The sequence below is a fragment of the Onychomys torridus genome, chromosome 4 (genome assembly GCF_903995425.1).
Source record: "Onychomys torridus chromosome 4, mOncTor1.1, whole genome shotgun sequence".
NCBI classification, from domain to species: Eukaryota; Metazoa; Chordata; class Mammalia; order Rodentia; family Cricetidae; genus Onychomys; species Onychomys torridus.
The window spans coordinates 44,297,977-44,320,241 of NC_050446.1; the positions used below are offsets into that span (position 1 = coordinate 44,297,977).

General features: G+C 37.4%; 1 protein-coding gene across 1 annotated transcript in view; it reads left to right on the forward strand.

The window, feature by feature from the left end:
• Xirp2 (xin actin binding repeat containing 2) overlaps nt 1-22,265 on the forward strand; it is a 330,288-nt gene that overhangs the window by 306,131 nt on the left and 1,892 nt on the right. Inside the window, exons 6-9 of the mRNA XM_036184478.1 lie at nt 9,894-9,980; nt 10,358-10,430; nt 11,828-11,961; nt 12,668-21,995. Coding sequence (XP_036040371.1) covers nt 9,894-9,980; nt 10,358-10,430; nt 11,828-11,961; nt 12,668-21,995 — 9,622 coding nt within the window. The remainder of the gene's footprint in view (nt 1-9,893; nt 9,981-10,357; nt 10,431-11,827; nt 11,962-12,667; nt 21,996-22,265) is intronic.

A 22,265-nucleotide genomic window follows, 5' to 3' on the forward strand; every position in this document is an offset into this window, starting at 1 on the left:
CACCAGCCAGATACAGATGAAGCAAGATATAAAAGTACTGGTAAGCCATAAGCCACATGGTAACTTATAGATTAATAGAAATGAGTTAATTTAAGATGTAAGAACTAGATAGCAAGAAGCTTGCCATGGCCATACAGTTTATAAGTCATATAAATCTCTGTGTGTTTACTTGGTTCTGAGCAGTAGCCAGGTGGACACCAGAATACTCCAACTACATATGTGAGGTTGGAATTAGTTATGACTTTATAACATCATTTCTCACTTCAACTGATGGTAAACTCCAGGCACAATCCAATAGTTCTGTCTGTCACTCTAAGCTTTTTCTTTTCTCCTTGGGAGTCACCAGTAGGTACATTCACCCATGCAATTGAGGGCAATCACATTTGCAATGACCTTTACTTGAAAGAAAACCCAAGTGATCAACCTAAATCATCTTTAATTATAATTAGTATTTATAATGAAATGCTTTGTTTGCACAGACAACCTAGGGTACTTATATGAAATCCAAATCTATTTTCTCCTTCATCTTTCTTGTTTGGGTTTTATACAAAGATTAAAAATGTCATTTCACCCAGTGAAAAAGACTGATGGCCATACAGACTCAAAAGGGGAGTGCAGTCAGGCAGGTGTGTGTAGGAACTCCTAATGATGTGCTTAGCAGGCAAAGTGTGCTGTCAATGTCTGCATACAGTTCTTATAAAATTATATGAAATTGATTTCAAATAAATAAGCCTCCCTCAAATCAACTCCCTCAAAGACTGAGTAGTGCTTCCTACTGTGTTAACTGATGTCAAAAGTGAATGTCGTGGATTCTCTTTTGTTTTTCACCATTTTCCATTTGGTTAAGAGTATGTCAGAATTCATGATTAATACTTTTTAGTGAGAGAAACAAATGATCACATATTTGGGCATCAAAATTTCCTTCAATTTTACTTTTCAGTGAAGCAGAACCTATCAGCACTAGGAGGTACTGAAAATATCACATATTCATTAGCCTTCTTGGTTTCCTAGATCTATATCTGTGAATTATACTTTACTGGTTAGACCTCCAGCTGAAGACTGGCATAAGAAGTTAATGATGAAAGATGCAGGATACATCACCATAGTTATGACAACTGTATTCTATATTGTTAATGGATATGGATTTATTCCTGCTTTTCTAGAGACTCCTGAGATGCACACCACACCCCTATTAATAAACTCTTTAATAAATTACTTTTTGTTTATACCATCAGTCAGTTACACTTGAAAATGGGAGATATGAGTGATAAAGACAAAATATTTAAAAATTTTAATACTGTTTAAAGTTAAGCTAAGAGTCATACAACAATGAATTTTATTAAAGTAAAAAGTATGGAAATCAGTCTGTAGATACACACACTTTTTTTTTTTTTTTACTGTGAACTGACTGTTCACTATGTAGCAATTTATGAAAAAGAACAATAGACCCACTGGCTAAGTGGTCACATGGCCAACTTCTGGCCAAGTACTTAGAGATTGTTTCTATGTCTAAGGAATCACGACAGTTTGGAAGGCTCACAATAAGTAGAATTTGCCCCTCTCTCTTAAAGAAACCCCTTAAACTCACTACTTCTCCAGTAAGGTGAAAGAACTGTGCATGGTACTTGATTTTTCTCTTGTTTCTTGACTTGTGATAAACTTCAGCAATAGAAGATCAAGGACACCTGAGGGCAGAGAGGTGTCAGTTGAAACTCAGAGTAAGGTTAAGCTAAGGGAAAACTCCACACGCAACATGGAATTACACATTTGGCTAAGAATATCATAGGCATGATGGAGACATAAACAAAAATGAAACCAGCAGGAAAACATGATATGTCATGTTGAAGAACTGTCACCTTGTTCTCAGGCCACAAAGTACCACTGAAATTTTAACTTACAGGGGAGTAAGATGAACAGATATGCTTCCCAGAAAGATTATTATACGTGCAAATGATTGATATAAGTGATGTTAAGATTAGATGGGATAGAATAAATAGAAGTATCAAAAAAGTTCAAATTCTGCAGATGTTACAAATGAAAGAGGTCGGAAGAGAGAGCTCCAGATGAAGGAGTATTCACATAGTATTAGCTGGCTTGTGCTAAGTAAACTAAGGGCTATTGCTGAGCAAGGGGCAGATACTTCCATCTTGGCTTATATTAATTAATAGAGTGAAAACTCTTGCCTCTGGTTATCTTTTTCTCGGAATGTTTCAATGTTTTTAAATTTTTAATGGATAATTTTACTGCGTTTCAGTTTTGACCACTTTTCCTTTGCTGTATTATTATTTATAGCCCTAGTTTCCCTTTGATTTTAAAGTGTTTTAGTTTACGTGGAACTGAAATATTATGTATGTATATATCCTAACATATTTCTACATAAAACCTCTAGAGAGAATCTTTTATTTATTGTAAGTTGAATGTTTATAGTACGCTGCTTTTTCCATTTGTCAAATAAATATTGTTATTTATGTAGCTAATATGTTTGATGACCTAGTTGAGAGTACATATTTTATATGCTGCTTTTATGAATCTTCGGCCATTTTAGACTCAGGCTTGATGGCTCTATAAATAAAATGCTTAAAGAAGAGGACAGTCCGTGTTTCGGCACTTAAATTTAGCACTGAGTCTTCAGAATACACCCTGAGGAGAACAAACATTCTTTTTCACTTATAAACTAAGCATATTTTATTTGAAATTACTATTGACTGATGAATGAATTGGATAACAGACCTTTTAAAAATCTTTTCAATAAACTTTCATAATCACACACACGTTGGAATGTATTTAGTATTTGTGTCTAAAGTTGAAACATTTTATATCATAAATATGAATACATATATTTGCATTTACATATATAAATCAAATATTTCTAGAGAATCAAGAGAGATCAAGATATATAGATTATTGATAGTTATATATGAATAGGTGATAGGTAGATAGATAGATAGATAGATAGATAATAAATAGATACATAGACAGATGATAGAAAAATGATTACACAAGCTAAATATAATAGTGTTTCAAATGCTTAGCACAAAATATCTGTAGATATTTTTGCTATCCAGCTAGCTGAGCAAATAAATGCACATGTCATCATGTGAGAAAGCAATGTTTTTCAGAGTAATAAATCAGTATTTCAAATTTTTAAATATTTTAATTTGTTAGCCCTTTAAAATATAATACGTGAATTTTGCTGGCAAGTTCTTGCTGTGGGATATCTTTCTGTATACTGCGAAGGTGTTGCTCTAATTGATTGATTAATAAAATGCTGATTGACCAGTAGCTAGGCAGGAAGTATAGTGCAGGCGGGATAAGGAGAGGAGAATTCTGGGAAGTAGAAAGATGAGTCAGTAGTAGCTGCCAGCCGCCGCTATCATGAGAAGTGAGATATAAAGATACAGCTAAGCCACAAGCCACATGGCAAGCTATGATTAATAGAAATGGATTAATTTAAGATATAAAAACTAGATAGCAAGAAGCCTTCTATGGCCACATGGTTTATAAATAATATAAGTCTGTGTGTTTACATGGGTCTGAGTGGCTGCAGGCCCTGAAGGACTGAAGAATCTCCAGCTACAAATGGTGCCCAACATGGAGCACAAACCTACAACCCTGGGATTAAGAGTCCCATGCTCTACCAACTGAGTTAGCCAGGCAGGAAGTATAGCGTAGGCAGGATAAGAAAAGAGAAGAATTCTAGGAAGTGGAAGGCTGAATCAGGAGTTGCTGCCAGCCACTGCTGCCATGAGACTTGAGATGTAAAGATATAGGTAAGCCATGAGCCCTGTGGCAAGGTATAGATTAACAGGAATGGGTTAATTTAAGATATAAAAACTAGATAGCAAGAAGCCTGCCATGGCCATAAAGTTTATAAGTGGTCTGAGTGTCTGAGGGCCTGGTGGGACTGGAGAAATCTCCAGCTACAAGTTCTCATAATTTTAGGTGTGATTATTACTAGAACAAGTAAAATTTTGATTCTGAGTATATTGAGTCACACAAAGAATCAGGACATAAAATTGTCATAACATTTGTTTTTCCTCTAATTTTGTAAATTTAAATTCAAACAAAGCATTTTTCATTATTATAACTATCACAACCTGGTTTTCATGTCACAATAATTCTAGTCAATGAATTCTAGTACTGCTTATAAGTGGTGCTTGTCAGCCTATAAGTTTCATCAACTCTGTGAGTAAAAGCAGTTTACTAAGATGATGAACAAGAACTAGTTTTCTCAGCACCACTAATGTATTTTTAAAAGGTAGTTGAAATGTTTTTTTTTCTTGGTTTGAAGATTCTTTACCTTTGTTTATTTCTTGTTTGTGTATTTACTGTTTTTTTGGTACAGCTTCTTTTCCCTCTAGTGATGCTCTCAATGCCTTTCACCTTACTCCTGCACTGTCCAAATTATCCCATAGACATTCTGATAACCGAATCAAGCACCCTTTCTCTGAGTAGACTTTGTATACTGATCCACATGTTAACATTATATACATTAACTTCAGCAGTTTCACTTACTAATTATGCCTGTTAAGTATAGAACAGTATGGGAAGTACAATAGCTTAATAACAAAGATATAAGCAAACTGTTTCGGGAATAAAAACAATGGAGAAGCAAGAATTTCTAACTATATGAAGAAAAGTCATAAGTACCACAAAAGGGAAAAATTGAAACAAGCCTTCAAAGAACATATAAATATGAAAACTATTGAACCATTAACCCAACAAGTATATGTCAGTTGCATATTATGACTTTTAGCAGAACATTTAAAATATTTAAAAACTAAACAATAAAGGAAAATACTTTATCTTGAATATAGGCAATCAAGACAAAAGCCTGATTTAACCATAGGTTTTTAAACCCAGACCTGAAAAGAAAGAGCTGATTGCCCTTTCAATCTTGAATCCACAGGATAACAGGCATGTTTTTGTATCATTTATGTCTGTTTCACAGAAATGCAGCTAAGTTAACATGCCATAACCCTTTCTACTTTCATTACAAATGAGATTAGTTGTAGGTAAAATATCTCCACTGATGTCTAGCATAAACTATTGTTTCCCTCCAAGAGACAGGTAGCCATGATTCTGCTAGTTTTTCTTCATTTGTTTCCCTTCTAGAGATTTCTAAGCTCATACTAATAGTGAGTTAGCATTTTTTAAAAGACTTGGTTTTTTTCCTTCTCTGAGAGCCTTAGAATTAATATAAATCGTTGTCTGTGAAAATTAATAATGTGTTTTCCTATAATGACAATGAAAGATTAGACAGGCAGAATATGGACATTCTCCTTGCTAGAAAAAAAATCTAAAAGGTTTTGCATAATACACATGGCTAATATATGAGCTGACATCAAATATATGTAGGCCATGCTTACACTTTAATTATGCTTAAATCTGTCCTTCAGATTTCGGAGTTCTTAAGTATATATATTTTCTCTTATTCTTTCTTTCATTGGCAACATGCAATGGAAAAGCTGAATTTAAGTATGATTTAGTGATTTGCCAGAAGATTACAATGTATCCAGTCCAGGGGGAAGTTAATATTGACTCCTCACTCTTAGCTATTGGCTAATCTACCTGAGAACAATACAACTTGTTTTTGTTTTTGTTTTTATTTTATTTTTTTCATTCAGCCCAGTCCCTGGTTAGATTTAACTTCAGCAACCAATTTCATGAATAATTTCATGTGAACTTGTGTGTAGTATTCTGACTTGAGCTCTTTATTATATTTTATTTGTATAATTTGAGTTCTGCCTGTGCACTATAATGCTATCTCCTTTTAACTAAACCTAAACTCTAGACAATAAAAATTAGAAAGAGAGAGTCAAATTTAAAATTCAAATTATACTACTTGCAAAATGGAAACCAGAATAAATGATAGAAACATGATCTTGGAATATTTTAAGAAAGATTTTGTGTGAGCTACAGCAACTAGGGGACAGTAAAATTGATGCACTGATGCTCACATATCAAACTGGTGTAGCAATTACAGTTCTACTTAGCAATGGCACATAAATGCTGAAGTTGAAACGTACAACTATAAATAAAATTGATGTGCACTTGTATTGATGATGTTGTTCCATCTCCTATAAGAAAATGCATTTGGAGGTGATGAGAACTGGCTTACTGGCTAGTTTTTTCTTGAATTTGTACATGCTCACTATAAATTCTCTTCTCTGAAAAGTGATAAATTTTAAGACATGTCAAAAATTCATTTATTTCCAGTTTTTATCACAAATATTTTGCCTTTGTCTTTCATACAACAGAGAATTTTGTCACTTTACTCTCAGAATAACAATTAGTGACAAGTACCAAAAGCTATCGTTTCTGTGGGTACCAGAATAAAAGCATATTTTAAATGTCATTTTGACAAATATGGGAAAATCACAGGGATATTGGCAAATAGTACATGCACCATGCAAGATTAGCCACTACTTTATGTTGGCCAGATACTGCTATGTTGAAATATGAACCAGTTATCGTCAGATATTCACCTTTCAAATGGAGAAAGTATCATTGATTTTTGTAGTGCAAACTAATCCAAAACATTTTTAAAAATCACTATAAGACTAATACAGTGTACTAGGAAGCCAGCATTGGCATAAAGACTTTCGTGGACGTGATCACTCTGCATCTCAGCTAAGACTTGGTGCAGGGCTGGTTCTCAGTCCTCTTTGCTGTTTCAGTGTCCAGTTGGCTTTGAGAACATTACAGGAAGCTCTCCCTATTTCTCAAAAGATGGAAAGCTCTGTTGCTAATCGAAAGAATTTCCATTTTGTTTCCTGTATTTTTCCCACCAGCTGTCTTTGGTGGCTTTTTTCATTCTGCCCTGAACAATGCTTCCAATACCATTAGGTAAAGCCTAAGTATGCAAGGCATCTCATCACATGGAATTCTGATTCTTTGAACTTATAAGAAGCAACATGGATCGCCTATTTTCTATACTCCTCCTTGAAGGAATAAATATTTTTTTCTTCCTTCTCATTGTTCTGTTTCTCAGTATCTACAACACACCTGGGAAGTGAGTTTAAATAGAATTAATCTATTAATAGGATTTTGCTATTTTATTCTTTCTTTCTGTTCTGATCCATTCATTATGTGAGCTTGTCTTTAATGGAAATTATGTGACAAGCATATACCTAATATCATTTGAAGTACATAACTAGGGATGTGAAACTATTCTCTTTGAAAAGACATATTCACTGATCTGCTTTATTTTAATTTTTAAAAAGTCACATGTTTTTAAGTAGAAAATCCATATTTTCCATTATATTTTGTGGATTTCTGGGGCAGCTTTTTCTTAATTCTCCTTCCTGAAAAACTATGATGGAATCAGATTATCCTGGATATCTCTAAATTAACAATACCTGTTGCTTAGCTTATCAGATATCTAACCTTGCCTGCCAAGTACCCTTATGGGAATGGGAAGCCACATGTTACACCCTATGTGTATGATGTAATTTACAAAAGGTATAATCAAGTACAAGATGCCATGAAGTAATTTTATATTAAGAGATTAGAAATTGATACTTTAAAATTATTTAACTCAATGTAAAAATATCTTATCACCTGTTCACTTAAGAAAAACAATATACCTATACTCTCTAGATTACTCTTTTTTAATGTGCATTAGTGTTTTGCCATGGGATTCATGTCCTCTGGAACTGGAGTTATATACAGACAGTCGTGAGCTGCCATGTGGGTGTTGGGAGTTGAACCTGGACTGGAAGAGCAGTCAGAGTTCTTAACATCTGAGCCAAATCTCTCCAGCCCTAGAATATTATTATTAGCAAATAATTTTAAAAATATTAAATTTCAAAAATAGTATTAATCACTTAGACATAAATATAAATGTGAGATTTCAACTTTGCATAATTCCCAACACATACGTTCTTATAAGGCCAGCTGTGCATATTCGCATTTTCTATTTTGTTCCAAGTTTTTTTATTATTTTATTTATGGTATGTCTAAATCTTTAAATCAGTTTCATAATCTTTTATTTTATTGTTTAAATTATTTTCCCTTTTTTGAAAACAGATTTTTTTTTCCTACAATATATCCTGATTATTGTTTCCCCTCTCTCTCTCCTCCTCCCAATTCTACCCTACTTCCCTTTCATCTGAATCTATGCCCTTATGTCTCTCATTAGAAAAGAACAGGCTTCTAAGAGATAACAAAACATAACAAAATAAAATTAAATAAGATCAAACAAAAACCATCAAACAGAAGTTGGATAAGACAAACCAATAAAAGGAAAAGAACCAAGGAGAAAGGACAAGAGTCAGAGACCCACTCACGCACACATTCAGGAGTGCCATATAATACTAAACAAACTGAAAACTCTAATGTAATGTAAGACTTCAGCAGTGTGTAATCACTTTGACAATCAATCACCTGTGTCAGAACCATGTTCTATGGTAAAGGAAGGGTTGGAATTGCCAGTATTATCTGAAGCTTCAATTCAGTTGGGTTTTCTATGCTAACTTAAATGAAATGAAAAATGTCCTCATGCAAATACAGACCCTGTAGGGTCTGAGCTAGGTCATCCACATACACCTTATGGTTGTATAGCTTGTGTTCTTGTGGGACCACAACAATGGGTGTAGGGAGTGTCTCTGACTCTTTTGACTGTACTTGGGACCCTTTTCCTCCTACTGGGTTGCCTTGTGCAGCTGTGATATCAGGATTTGTGCCCCATCTTATTGTATTTTGTTAGGCCATGCTGTGTGGATATCTGTGGGAGGGAGGCCTGTTTCTTTTTTATCTTTTTTGAAAGGAAACAGAAGGAGTTGATCTGGGGAGGAATGAGGTATGGAGAGGGACTGGGAGGAGTGGAGGGAGGAGACACTGAGGTCATGATGTAATATATGAAGGAAAAATAAAAATTTTAAAAATATATCCACATGTATATACTATCATAATGTGGCTCTTTAATTCTGGTTATAATTAAAGGCTTTGCTTAATTAAACTCTGTGGGTCTCATCATAATTGACAATCAATGTACAAACTATAGAAGGTCATGGACCTATGAAAACATATATAATAAACAATAAATCTATTATTTTCATTAAGAATTTGCATTTTTGTTTCATCTTCATTCACACACTAGCATAAACTACTTACAGGAAGAAGTAGATTGTATAACGGCTTCTAAAGATATCTACATCTTCACCTTCAGAATATATGAACATGTTAAATTATTTTGCAAACTAGAATTAAGATAGAAGATTAAATAAAGCTGTCAGTCACATGATTTTATGATGAGAAAATAAATCCATGTCCATTTGGGTCAGTCCAACATAGTCACAAAGGTCCTTAGAAGTTGAAGATGACATCAGATAGGTGATGATGAGAAAGAGCCTCAGCTGGATGAAAGAGGAGGCCATGAGCAAAGGAGAGTGACAGCTTCTAGAAGCTTCCAAAGACAAAGGAATGAGATCTCCCATAGGACTTCAAGAAAGAAGCTGATACCTTGTAACACCTGTCAATACACAGTGAGACATGTTTAGAATTTCTGAACCTCTTAAGTACAAAACCATTAGATTATGCCATTTTAAATAACTATATTTACAACATCTTGTTTTGACAGCCAAGCATGAGGAGGAAGCCTGTGCTGCCACTGCTCCTGCTTCTCCCTCTCTTCCTCCTCCCCTGTTCCCCCTTCCTCCTCCACCCCCTGCTCTGCCTTCTCCTCCTGCTCCTCCTGCTCCTCCTTCTCTTCCTTCTGCTCCTGTTCCTACTGCTCCTCCTGATCATCTTCATCTTTCTCCCTCTCCTCATCTTCCTCCCCTTCTTCCCTTCTCTTTTCAGAATTATCTATCACAGAAATTAATAAAAGTTTTTCAGACATTATAAAATAAATTGCCTGACTGTTTACATGTCTAATTGCTCATTTTCAGGAAGCAATCCACAGTAGTCAAGAAATGAGAAGGAATGAACAAGAAGTTTCTACAGCATATGGAACTGATGTCTTCAAAACAGAAATGGTAATTACTTAGGAACACAATAATTTTTAAATGGTCTCCAGGACAGTGTAGAATTTTTGACTTTACTGTAAACATATGCTTTTACTATATGTGCTTAGTATAAATATACAGCAGTGAATCTAACCCTACTTTCCAGTTAGAACTATTTTTAAAATTAAACAAGCAGCCTAAAAAATGCCTGCAGTTAGGTGCTGCTCACATATGTTCTGTTATATTTTGAGTACACATTAAAACAAACAATAGAAATAGTAGCTAGCATCCCTCAATGCGTACCAAATTCTCAAAAGAAAAACACTGTGAAACGAAGATTATTTTCGGTACTCAAATCACTGACTTCTTAAAAACAATTACTTTTTTAAAATTTCCTTTAAAAACAGATATCACATCTTGAAAAGCACACTGAGGAAATAAACCAAGCTTCACAGTTTCATCAATATGTTCAAGAAACAGGTAACAGTCTGGGACTATTGCTCCCACTCTACTTCTGCCCTTTGTGTGTATGTGGGTTTGGAGTACTTTCAAAAGCCAGTCCTCCCCACAAGTAACTTAAGTAGCTGTGACTCATGCTCCCAAAGGGGGCAAGATTTCATTTCTACATATAATTAGATCTTGCCTGTGGTAGTACATGTAATATTTTTTAAAATAGCTCATTGCCCATCATACCTATGATAAATTCAGCCTAAACCCTGAAAGGGTGATAAGCTAACCTATACTGAAATTTTTTTATTCTTGAAATCTAGAAGAAAAAAAAAAATCATTGCTTATGAAGCACCCGGACAGTAAAATTACCTATATTATACTAATATTAACAACAAATTTAGGAAATAATATGTTCAATTCTCAATCTAGAGATAGGAGGTTAGATTATATGGAAGTTTCTAGGTGCTTGCAGAAGACAAGGTGCAGCTGTCTACTTGTGCAAGGGGGGAAGGCTTGCTTCTCTGATGAGATGAAAGGAAAGATTTCACCCCTGCTGTGTCCTAAACAGTGTTTGAATCCTGCTGTGTAAGAAATGCAGCATTCTTCTTGCTGGACCCAGTGACTCCTGTTTGTAATACTGGCATTTAGGAGGCTCCAACTGGAAGACTGCTGCAGATTCAAGGCCAGCTTGTGGAGCCATCTCTAGAGCAATAACTTCTCCAAATATCCAAACCAACAAACAAGAAAAGTGGCCTCCATGACACTGTCTTTTGTTCTTTGTGATGCATTATGTTTCCTGAGTGTAGAATTAGAACACAGTTGCAGAAATTCTTAAAATATTTCTATGCAGAGATAACCACTCCAAATTCTTTTAAGGTTTATTTGTATTTATGTATACTGTGTGTGTGTGTGTGTGTGTGTGTGTGTGTGTGTGTGAGAGAGAGAGAGAGAGAGAGACAGAGACAGAGAGACAGAGAGACAGAGAGACAGAGAGAGAGACAGAGAGAGACAGAGACAGAGACACACACAGAGACACAGAGACAGAGACAGAGATACAAAAAGAGACAGAGACAGACAGACTCAGAGGCAAGAAGAGAGCATCAGATCCACTACAGTTGGATTTCCAAGCTGTTGTGATCTGATCAACATGGTTCTGGGAAATAAACTTTGTTCCCCTGCAAGAGGTCTCTCAACAACACCATCTCTCCTGCTCTACCACTGAAAATTTCTCATCTGCTTCTTCCTTAATATTTCATGCTTCACTTCTAAATCACTAGATGAAATAATGCCATGTGCATAAATTTGTCCTTTGAGTCTTGTTCACTAATTTACATTATAAGTAATTTAATGCTGCATAGCATTTTCTTCTCAAATACCATTTTATTCATTGTAAAGTACCCTTGGTATCTATTTATTTGTCTTTGTAGTCATTGATACACCTGAGGATGAAGAGATTCCTAAGGTTTCTACTAAGATTTTAAAAGAGCAATTTGAAAAATCTGCCCAGGAAAAGTTTCCCTACTCAGACAAAGAAACAACAACTCCATCAAGGTGTATAAAGGTATGACAATTTCTCTATACAGGAATGTGTTAAGTATTAAAATCATACTTCAATATTAACAAAAAAAATGAACTAGCATTTATTCTGTTTCACAAGGAGAGTATTGATCTGTGAGGTAGAGTAAGATCTCCCACCTACTGTAGAATATGAAGAAAATTATATATACTTTAAAGTCTATAACTAATATTGAATAAAGTAACTAAGACAATTTTAAATGACAGATGGTTACCTGTTTTATTTTAAATGACAAAGAAAACAAAAAGAAACTCATAAAAGCACTTCAAGACCCTTTTCCCCCACAGATTACTCTACACATCAAGTAAAGAAGGGCAAATTAAGAGTATGTATAAATGTTAAACCAGGCATGGTGGCATATGCTCTTAATCTCAGGTAGATCTCTGTGAATTCCAGGTTCACCAGGACTACAAAAAGAAGCACTATCTCAAAAAAAGGTATATGTAAATATGTGTAGATGCTCAAATACAGAGTCATTGATACATTGATGGAAGAACATTATTATTAAAATAGATTAATATTTATTAACACTCAATGAGTATTCTCCCAAGTAGGTTTAAGCACAGTGCATTCCTGTTTTCCAAGGAAGGCATCCCAGCAGAGTCCTGGTTGTGGACAGAGGAAAGGTAGGGTCCAGGAAATCTCCACACTACAATCATCGTTATAAGCTTTGGTTTTCTCTCCCTTAAAGATTAAAAATGACAGTGAAGAACCCTTAAAGCCATCATCAGCTGTGGGTGCCTCTTCTTCTTACACTTCAACCAGTCAGAGGAAGGAAACCTCAACCTCAAGTTACAGTAATCACAGTGTCACTTCAGCATCCCTGGCACAAGTTAATGGCACTCCTTCAGGGAAGATGGAAGAATTTCCTCCTCCCCCACCTGATGTGCTTCAAACACCACTGGATATGACAGCATTTTCCCAGTCCCCTGAATTCCCCAGCCCTCCTAGAGGACTACCAATCCCCAAAGATTTATATTCCAAACAAAGAAATTTGTATGAATTAAACCGTTTATATAGACATATCCATCCTGAGTTAAGAAAAAACTTAGAGAAAGACTACATCAGTGAGGTTTCTGAAATTGTTTCTAGCCAGATAAACTCAGGTTCAGCAGGTGTACAACAAGCTCGGTATATTTTTGAAAACACAAAGGACAGTTCTCAAAAGGATCTGAACTCAGAAAGAGAAAATCTGGAATGGGATGAAATTCTGAAAGGAGAGGTGCAGTCAATGAGATGGATTTTTGAGAATCAACCATTAGATTCTATCAACAATAGTTCTGCGGATGAAGGGTACACTTCCAAGGCTGTTGCTGACCACGAACTCATTGCTGGGGGTGATGTGAAGTATACTACTTGGATGTTTGAAACTCAGCCAATAGATGCACTAGGAGTCCCTTCTATTGGCACCAAAGGAAACACGGAGAGGATTCCTGAGCTAGCTAGAGGAGATGTCTGCACAGCAAGGTGGATGTTCGAAACAAGGCCTTTAGACTCAATGAACAAAAAGCACCAAAGCCAAGAAGAAACAGCATCGACTGCTATAAATGACATAACTGGGGGAGACGTCAAGACGGTAAGATACATGTTTGAGACTCAACACCTGGATCAACTTGGACAGCTTCACTCCGTGGATGAAGTTCACTTACTACAACTCAGATCTGAACTCAAAGAAATTAAAGGAAACGTTAAGAGAAGCATAAAGTGCTTTGAAACACAACCATTGTATGTCATCAGAGATGGTTCAGGCCAAATTCTAGAAATTAAAACCGTACAGAGAGAAGATATCGAAAAGGGGGATGTGAGAACAGCACGTTGGATGTTTGAAACGCAGCCTTTGGACGCAATTAACAAAGATATCACAGAAATTAAAGTTGTTCGAGGAATATCCATGGAAGAAAATGTCAAAGGTGGGGTGAGTAGAGCAAAGTGGTTATTTGAAACTCAACCCCTGGAGAAAATCAAAGAGGACTCAGATGAGGCTGTCCTTCAAAAAGAATCAATCATAGGTACAGACGTTTCTAAGAAGTGTTGGATGTTTGAAACACAGCCATTAGACATTCTAAAAGAAGTTCCTGATGCAGATACTGTATCAGCTGAAGAGAGAATAGGAGGTGACGTAAAAACCACCAAACATCTGTTTGAAACACTTCCACTAGAGGCTCTAAAAGACAGTCCTGATGTTGGGAAGCTTCAAAAAATCACTGCCTCTGAAGAAGAAAAGGGAGATGTGAAGCACCAGAAGTGGGTCTTTGAAACTCAACCTTTAGAATGCATTAGAGAAGATAAGAAAGAGTATGTAAAAACAGTGAGGCTGGAAGCAGTTGATAGAGGTCATGTAAAGAACTATGCACATATCTTTGAAGCCAATAATTTAATTAAGGTTGATGCATCACATCAACTTGAGGTGGAAGGCATCACCAGAGGCACTGTGGAGTTGAACAAATCTCTCTTTGAGACAACCCCACTGTATGCTATTCAGGACCATCTTGGAAAATACCACCAAGTAAAGACAGTCCAGCAAGAAGAAATCCTAACAGGAGATGTAAGAAGCTGCAGGTGGCTTTTTGAAACAAGGCCCATTGACCAATTCGATGAAAGTCTTCATAACTTTCAGATAATTAGAGGAATATCTGCTGAAGAAATACAAGCAGGGAGTGTGAAATCTGCTAGATGGTTGTTTGAAACTCAACCCCTTGATTCAATTAAATATTTTAGCAATGTGGAAGAAACAGAAAGCATAACTGAAACAACTACAGATATTGTTAAAGGGGATGTCAAAACCTGTAAATGGCTATTTGAGACCCAGCCAATGGAGTCTCTTTATGAAAAGGTTTCCTTGATGGCAAACACTGAAGATATCCACAAAGGTGATGTTCGAAGCTGTACCTGGCTTTTTGAAACTCAGCCACTTGATACTATAAAAGATGACTCTGAAGCAACAGTCAAACTTCAAACTGTAAAGCAGGAGGAGATCCAAGGTGGGGATGTTCGGACAGCATGTTTTCTCTTTGAGACAGAAAATCTGGACAACATACAAGGGAATGAAGGGAAAGAAACCAAGCCTGTGGTGATGGATATACAAGCTGGGGATGTCTCTGGCATGAAGTATAAGTTTGAAAATCAGCCCTTAGATTCAATCAGTTGCAGTTCAGAGGATGTTTTGAATAAGATCAAAACCCTAAAAACTGAAGACATTCAGAACGGTAATGTGTTACATTGTAGGTGGCTATTTGAAAACAAACCCATTGATATGATAAAAGAAAATCAAGAAGGTGATGGATTGGTTAAGACAGTGACAGACATACAAGGTGGAAATGTGAGAAAGGGCTGCTTTGTTTTTGAGACATTTTCTTTGGATGAGATTAAAGAAGAATCGGATGGCATCATCACCAGGGAAATAAATAGTGAAGAAGTAATAAAAGGTGATGTAAAAAGCTACAAAATGCTCTTTGAAACACAGCCACTCTATGCAATTCGAGATCAAGAAGGGTTTTATCATGAAGTAACAACAGTTAAAAAAGAAGAAGTAATTCATGGAGATGTACGAGGAACAAAGTGGCTCTTTGAAACAAAACCATTAGACTCCATTAATGAATCAGAAGATGTGTATGTCATTAAGTCTGTCACCCAGGAAGACATTCAGAAGGGGGATGTGAGTTCTGTAAGATACAGATTTGAAACTCAGCCATTAGATCAAATTTCAGATGAATCCCATAATATTGTGCACACTGTTGACTGTATTCAAGGAGGCAATGTGAAGATGGGTAAACAATTCTTTGAGTCTGAAAATGGTGACAAGAAGAATTATATCAGGACAGTAAGTGTCAATGAAATACAAAAGGGCAATGTTAAAACTTCTACTTGGCTCTTTGAAACTCATAGCATAGATGAGCTGGGAGAAGGATCTGGATATGAAAATATCAAGACTGTCACCCAGGAAGAGGTGCAGAAAGGTGACGTTAAAAATGCAGTGTGGCTTTTTGAAAATCAAACATTGGATTCTATTAAGGAAGTAGATGAAAGTGTTACAAAAATGACCAAAGAAGAAATTCCTCCATCAGATGTCAAAACAACTACATGGCTCTTTGAAACAACACCTATTTATGGATTTAATGAAACTAGAGTAGATAAGGTAGAAATTATGGGCAAAAGCATCAAAGAAACACTGGAAAGCCTCTACTCTCAAAGAGTTATTGAAGCTCCTGGAATTATCATCGAAGCTGATGAAGTTGGGGATGTCCGAATGGCAAAATACAAACTCATGAACCAAACATCTCCAGAGATACAGAAGGAAGATGTTATCAGAGCTGACCTCAAAAGCATAATGATGAATTTACTTTCCCAAAGAGACTATACAAAGAAAGAGATATGTGTCAGTGAAGAGGAAAAGGGAAATGTCAATGTGACTAAAACTCAATTATTAAACAGATCAACTGAATTTCATGCTGAAAAGGAAGAGATAGTAAGAGGGGATGTAAAACAAGCAATAACAAATCTGTTCTCCGGGGAAAGATGTGCAAAGAAAGGAATCTTAATTCAGGAAGATGAAAGAGGAGATATTAATATGACTATCTATTGCCTCCTGCATGAAAATGCCAGTGAAAAGATAGAGCGTGAAGACATAATGGGAGGTGACGTAAGACGCACCATTCACAACCTGCTGTCTTCTCCATCAAATACTAAAATACCCGAAAGGACAAAAATCGATGCCTCAGAGAGGGGAAACGTTCAGTTCTTCACAACATGCATAGAAACTGGAGCTTTGGATTACCTCAAACAACTCCAAACAGGGACAAATGAAACTCTTACAGCTAGGAAACAAGAGGGAGAGGAAGAAATAATAGGCGGTGATGTTGAGGGCACAAAGCTGTTACTAAAGAAAAGGCAGTCTCTGTTTGAACGTACTGTTAATGAAACTGACATCATCTCAGGAGATGTCCAAAATACAATTAAAGTCTTAATGACAGGGCCTCAGAGTTCATCTAATAAGACACAGAAAGAAGAGATTATGAAAGGTGATTTGAAATCAACCCTAAATTCTCTCAACCAGGCCATGAATCAGAAAATAGCAGCTAAAACAGAAGAAATTATAACAAGTGACAGGCTGGACACACTGGAGTCAAGCGACAGACAGAAGGAATCTAAACAATCTGGTACCATCTCTAGTGATATTGAGCAAGCTATTCAGTGCCTGGAGAAGGCTACAAATGCAAGGACTGAAATACTGAAAAAAGAATTGATACTAGATGATCTTGAAACATCATTAAGGTCTTTGAAAGAAGCACAATGGGGTTTCAAAGAAGTTGACAAAGCAGGCATAACCAAAGAAGATGCACTGCCTGGGATAGCAGGATTCTCAGAAAGACAAAAAACAGGGGTTAATCCAGCAGCTGTCCAGAGAGACAAAAAAAGTCTTCTTCAACCAATACCAGGACCATTTGAGCCAGTAACCAGGCAGCAAACAGAACCAGGCACTCTCAATGAAACTACCCAGAAATCCTACCACCAGTCTTTAATAGAAGAAAAATCTGAAGCTAATCTTCCCATAGCCCCTAAGGGCACTGTAAAAATTGTCATTGATCGTGAACAAAACAATGATGCTCTTGAGAAAAGCCTTAGGAGGATGTCTAACTCAGAACACAGAGCTATGAAAAGTGTCTTAGACATGAGTGACAGAATTGGTATCTGGACTGAGAGCAAAGAATATCTCTGTGGTGGCAAGGATATGGGCAAACAGGAAACTGCAACCACGTCAATGAAGGAAAATCTAAAAACCAAGGAATCAGAGAATGTTATAAACTCGAAGGATGATAACTTTAACTTCACCCGGTCTGTGGATAAAACGTTTAGAAAGCAGCAGACTCAAACTTGTGAACTAGGGAATGACCACCAGAAGTCTCAGTTCCAGGATTCTTATAGGAAGAGTCAAAATAATACAAAAAACATGAATACATCATCAGTGGTACAAAGTTATGCACCAGATCTCACCCAACATCTCATCAACAAGACAGTGAGAGAAATGCATGGGATGACAAGGGACTTTGCGAAGCAAACCTTCCTAAGCCAGGAAAGACAGTATTCTCAGTATTCTCATAAAGATACAAAGAAAAATGACACCTGCCTTCAATCTTTGCCTGCAGATAAGGATGTACACAATGTAACAGGAGTAAGAGTCTCTGGGAAAAGCCACAAAAAATTTCAGGCAACTGACAAAGAAGAGAAAATTGATGTTTGTCTAGAAAGCCAGGACTTTCTAATGAAGACAAATACTTCCAAAGAGTTGAAAATGGCAATGGAGAGGTCCTTTAATCCAATCAACCTTCACCCCGAGTGTAATCTAAAAGAAAATGAGGACTCCCTTCCACCTCCATCTCCCCCTCCTCCTCCACCTTCCAATGCGTCATCTGAAATTGAATTTCCCCTCCCTCCTCCACCACCTTTAATGCTGTTGCCTGAAAAATATGAGTTTCCTCCCTCATCATCCACAGAGAAGACAAAGACTGAATTTGAGAGCTTCCCAAGTCTCCCTCTTCCTCCACCACCAGTAGTAGAGAAATCTGAAAGAGAGTGTCCATCACCGACCCTACCACCTCCTCCAAAGCCATCACAGGCAGCACATCTTCTTGCCTCCTCTGTCCTAAAACGTCAAAGTGAAGCATTCACACAGCAGTACTCCCAAAGAGAAGCCTCAGGCTCCAGGCAAATTCACTCTCAGGCTAACATCCTAGCAGGGAAATCACCACCTGCTACACTCCCCAAACCCAAGCTTCCCAAGAGAATTCAAGATACAATGGGCCGGCAGTCCCCAGATGGTAAATTGGGAAGATCTCTGTCAGATGTGGAAATTAAAGCTACTCTCTCAAAGGACCAGAAAAGATCAATGGTGGCAACCACGAGCAGTGAGCACACAGAGATACAGCAGGAAGTATCCAGAAAAGGTCTTGATGAAAGAAAACAGATGTCCATCCACTCAGCAAACACTCTCTCTCAGACAGCTCCAGAAATCCCAACACTCCAGGGAAAACAGACAGCACCCCTTGTTAAATCCCACTCATTTCCATCAGATTCAGAACAACAAAGTCCAAAGCCTTATGTGAGAAAATTTAAGACACCTTTAATGATAGCTGAAGAAAAATACAGACGGCAAAAGGAAGAGATTGAGAAACAGAGACAAGAGAATTCTTGCTACAGCATGGTCCAAACAGAAACCTACCACCAAAACATATCAGAGAAAGAGAAAGAATTAGCATCACACAAAGCAGCTGAGTCAGTCCCCATACCCAGAAAGGATTTGGATTTGACTAGGGCACAATCCAAACTGGACTTTAAGAACAGGGCAGTGCTTGCAGGCATGAGTTCTGACAGCCAGCTCTCCACAGCTTCTTCTGCACTGGTGGTTGCTACAGAGAGGCTCCAGCATGTTCTGGCAGCTTCAGAAGATAAGTGTACCATTAGAAAGGAAGGCATACAAAGCTCAAAGGACATACTGCAATCGAAAGCAGCTTGTGAAATTAGCCAGAGTCACAATGAAAGTGAGACACAAAAAACACTTGAGCAACTTATGGAGAACTTGCCCTTTCCCCAAAGCAAACCAATTTTCCCAAGTTTCAAAGTGAAAACTATCACGCTTCCAACTCTAGATCATTCATCAACTGAAACAGATTTCAGTTCTGAAAGTCACATAGAGCAATCTAAAGTTGGCATCCAAACCATTGCTAAACCAATGAATCTGGAAATCAAGAAAACCCAAGCAAGGACACAATGTGATAATAGGCAATCTGTGCCTGACAAATCTTTTCAGTCACCTAAAACAGAGAAAAGGGTGACAGTGCAAATCTCTGGAGACTCCTCAGAGAAAACTCAAGAGAGTAAACTCAAAACAGTTCCCAAGAGACAGAGGGGATTTGGGGGGCATGACAGAGGGAATGTCCTAAGGAGTGAAGAATGGAATCAGGACTCATCAACGAACAGGTCAAAAGAAGACAGATTAATAGTTGAAAGAAAGCAAGAAGCTCTGAAGGATCAGCAAGTACCAAGGTTAGTCCAGCAAAAGATTACCGATATATGTCTGGACTCACAGACTCAAAATTTTCAGCAAACACAAATACAAACTTCTGGAAGTACAGTTGAGCTTAAAAAACTGCCCCAGTCACCTAATGATGTGCCAGAGAAAAAATCTCTTAGAGACAAGGGCATACAGCAGAGACAGGTCTCTCCTAACACTGAAGATTCAAAACAAGAGATTACAAAGAACATATCTCCATTTTCCTCTGTGAAAGAATCCCAGCACGATGATGAAAAATGTGCCATAAATATATTGGAATTCTTGAGAAAACGTGAAGAACTACAGCAGATTTTGTCTAGAGTAAAACAGTTTGAAGCAGAGTCAAATAAAAGTGGCCTTAAAACATTTCAGACACTGCTAAATATTGTTCCAGTATGGCTGATAAGTGAAGAAAAAAGAGAATATGGAGTTCGTGTTGCCATGGAGAGTAATTTAGAAAAAGTCAAAGAAGAAATAACACATATTAAAACTCAAGCAGAGGATATGCTTGTGCACTGTGAACATATAATTCAAACAGCCATGATGGCCTCGAAAACAGGAAAGCAGAGAGATAAGCCTACCCATCTTAATGAAATGTCATTGAAAGTGTCTAATGTTAATGCCAGCTCTAATAAATGCACTGAACAGAAAGAAAATAAAATTGTAGAAGAAAAATTATCACACCACCAAGTAGCAACAACTCATAATCCTGCTAGCACACAACGGGAGACTAAGGGAGAAGATAATAAGATTGTTCCTCCCTCTTTGAAAACTCGCCCACCATCACCAACGTTCATTACAATAGAGTCCACTGCCCGCCGAGCAGAAGCCTCCACTAAGAGTGAGCTTTCTCAGTCTCCTAAAAAGAACAATTGTACTGAACCTCCACCCCAAAGACCCACAGAGCAAACATCTAGACTTCACAGAACATGCACCTCCCCATCCCCACCAAGGAGTCGCTCAGAACAACTGGTTAGACTCAAAGACACCACAGCCAGGTTAGCCAGAGGTACCGTCCCATGTTCGCCAGGGACCCCAGTTCCAATTGTGGAGAAGAGATCTGAAGTTGTTCTGTCTCCAGCCACACTCCGCAGGCAAATTAAGATAGAAAGTCATGCCAGGGACTCTCCACCCACCATCACAATACCTGTAAATGTAAACCATGTCGTGAGTGATTCCTTCAGAGACTCCGTGGAAGCTCAAGAGACAATGAGGAAGATAGAGAAAAAGGAGACTTACATTCATAAAGATGAAATGAATTCCATCAACAACACAATGCCAGCGACGGAAAGCTATGATGCAGTTGAGATCATCCGCCAAGTGGAAGGGCCTCGCCTATCAGACTGCACAGAGAGATCTGAAGCCGCCAATCAAACGGTTCAAATGGCTGAACGTTTTCTGAATGGCCATGAAAAGGAAATAAACAGATGGTTGAGGGAATTTGAGAATGGCCCAGTTTTCAGAGCGAAGACTGAGAGAAGAGCTTATGCAAATGGTGACATAAACCACAACATGAAACAAGAGAGTCACACATTTTGTAAGGAGGAATTTGGATTAGCATCTTCTGGAAATGCTAATTTTACAGGCTTTTCATACAGACATCCTAGAGAGTGCCCAGAAGTTCCAGCTATGCAGCCCAGGGCTCACTCTGAAGCAAGGTCTCTGAGTGAGCATTTCTTAGGCTTGGATGCATTTGACCATGAGATTGTTGGGTCAAAGCTGGCAACCTCATCCTCACGTAGCTCAGAAGCCGGCAGGTCTGGCTTCGACTTCAAGCATGCCCCACCAACCTATGAAGATGTGATTGCTGGCCATATCCTAGATCTTTCAGATTCACCTACAAATCTCAGAAGAGATTTTCAGAAGACATGGCAGGAGAGCGAGAGGGTTTTTCAGCACTTGGGATATGAAACCACAGATGCACAAGCACAGGGAATGAGGACTTTCCAGGAGGAGTCTGCCTTTATAAGTGGTAAATGAGATTAGAGAGTGTGAAAGAAGATTAACCTATCTGAAAGCATGTGCACCAAAGCCAAATGATTTGCAATTAAAACAGTGTGTGGCAATAACCCACTCACAAACTAGGACTAACAGCTATCCCTGGAGGCTTGTGATTCTTTGCGGTTCCTGCTTTCAATACTTTCTTTATTAACAATAACATTTAATAAGATTGATCTGCAGTCTGCATTACGAAACCTGTTCTTCAAACTCAAGGTAAATAGTAGTTTGAAGAAAGCATCAG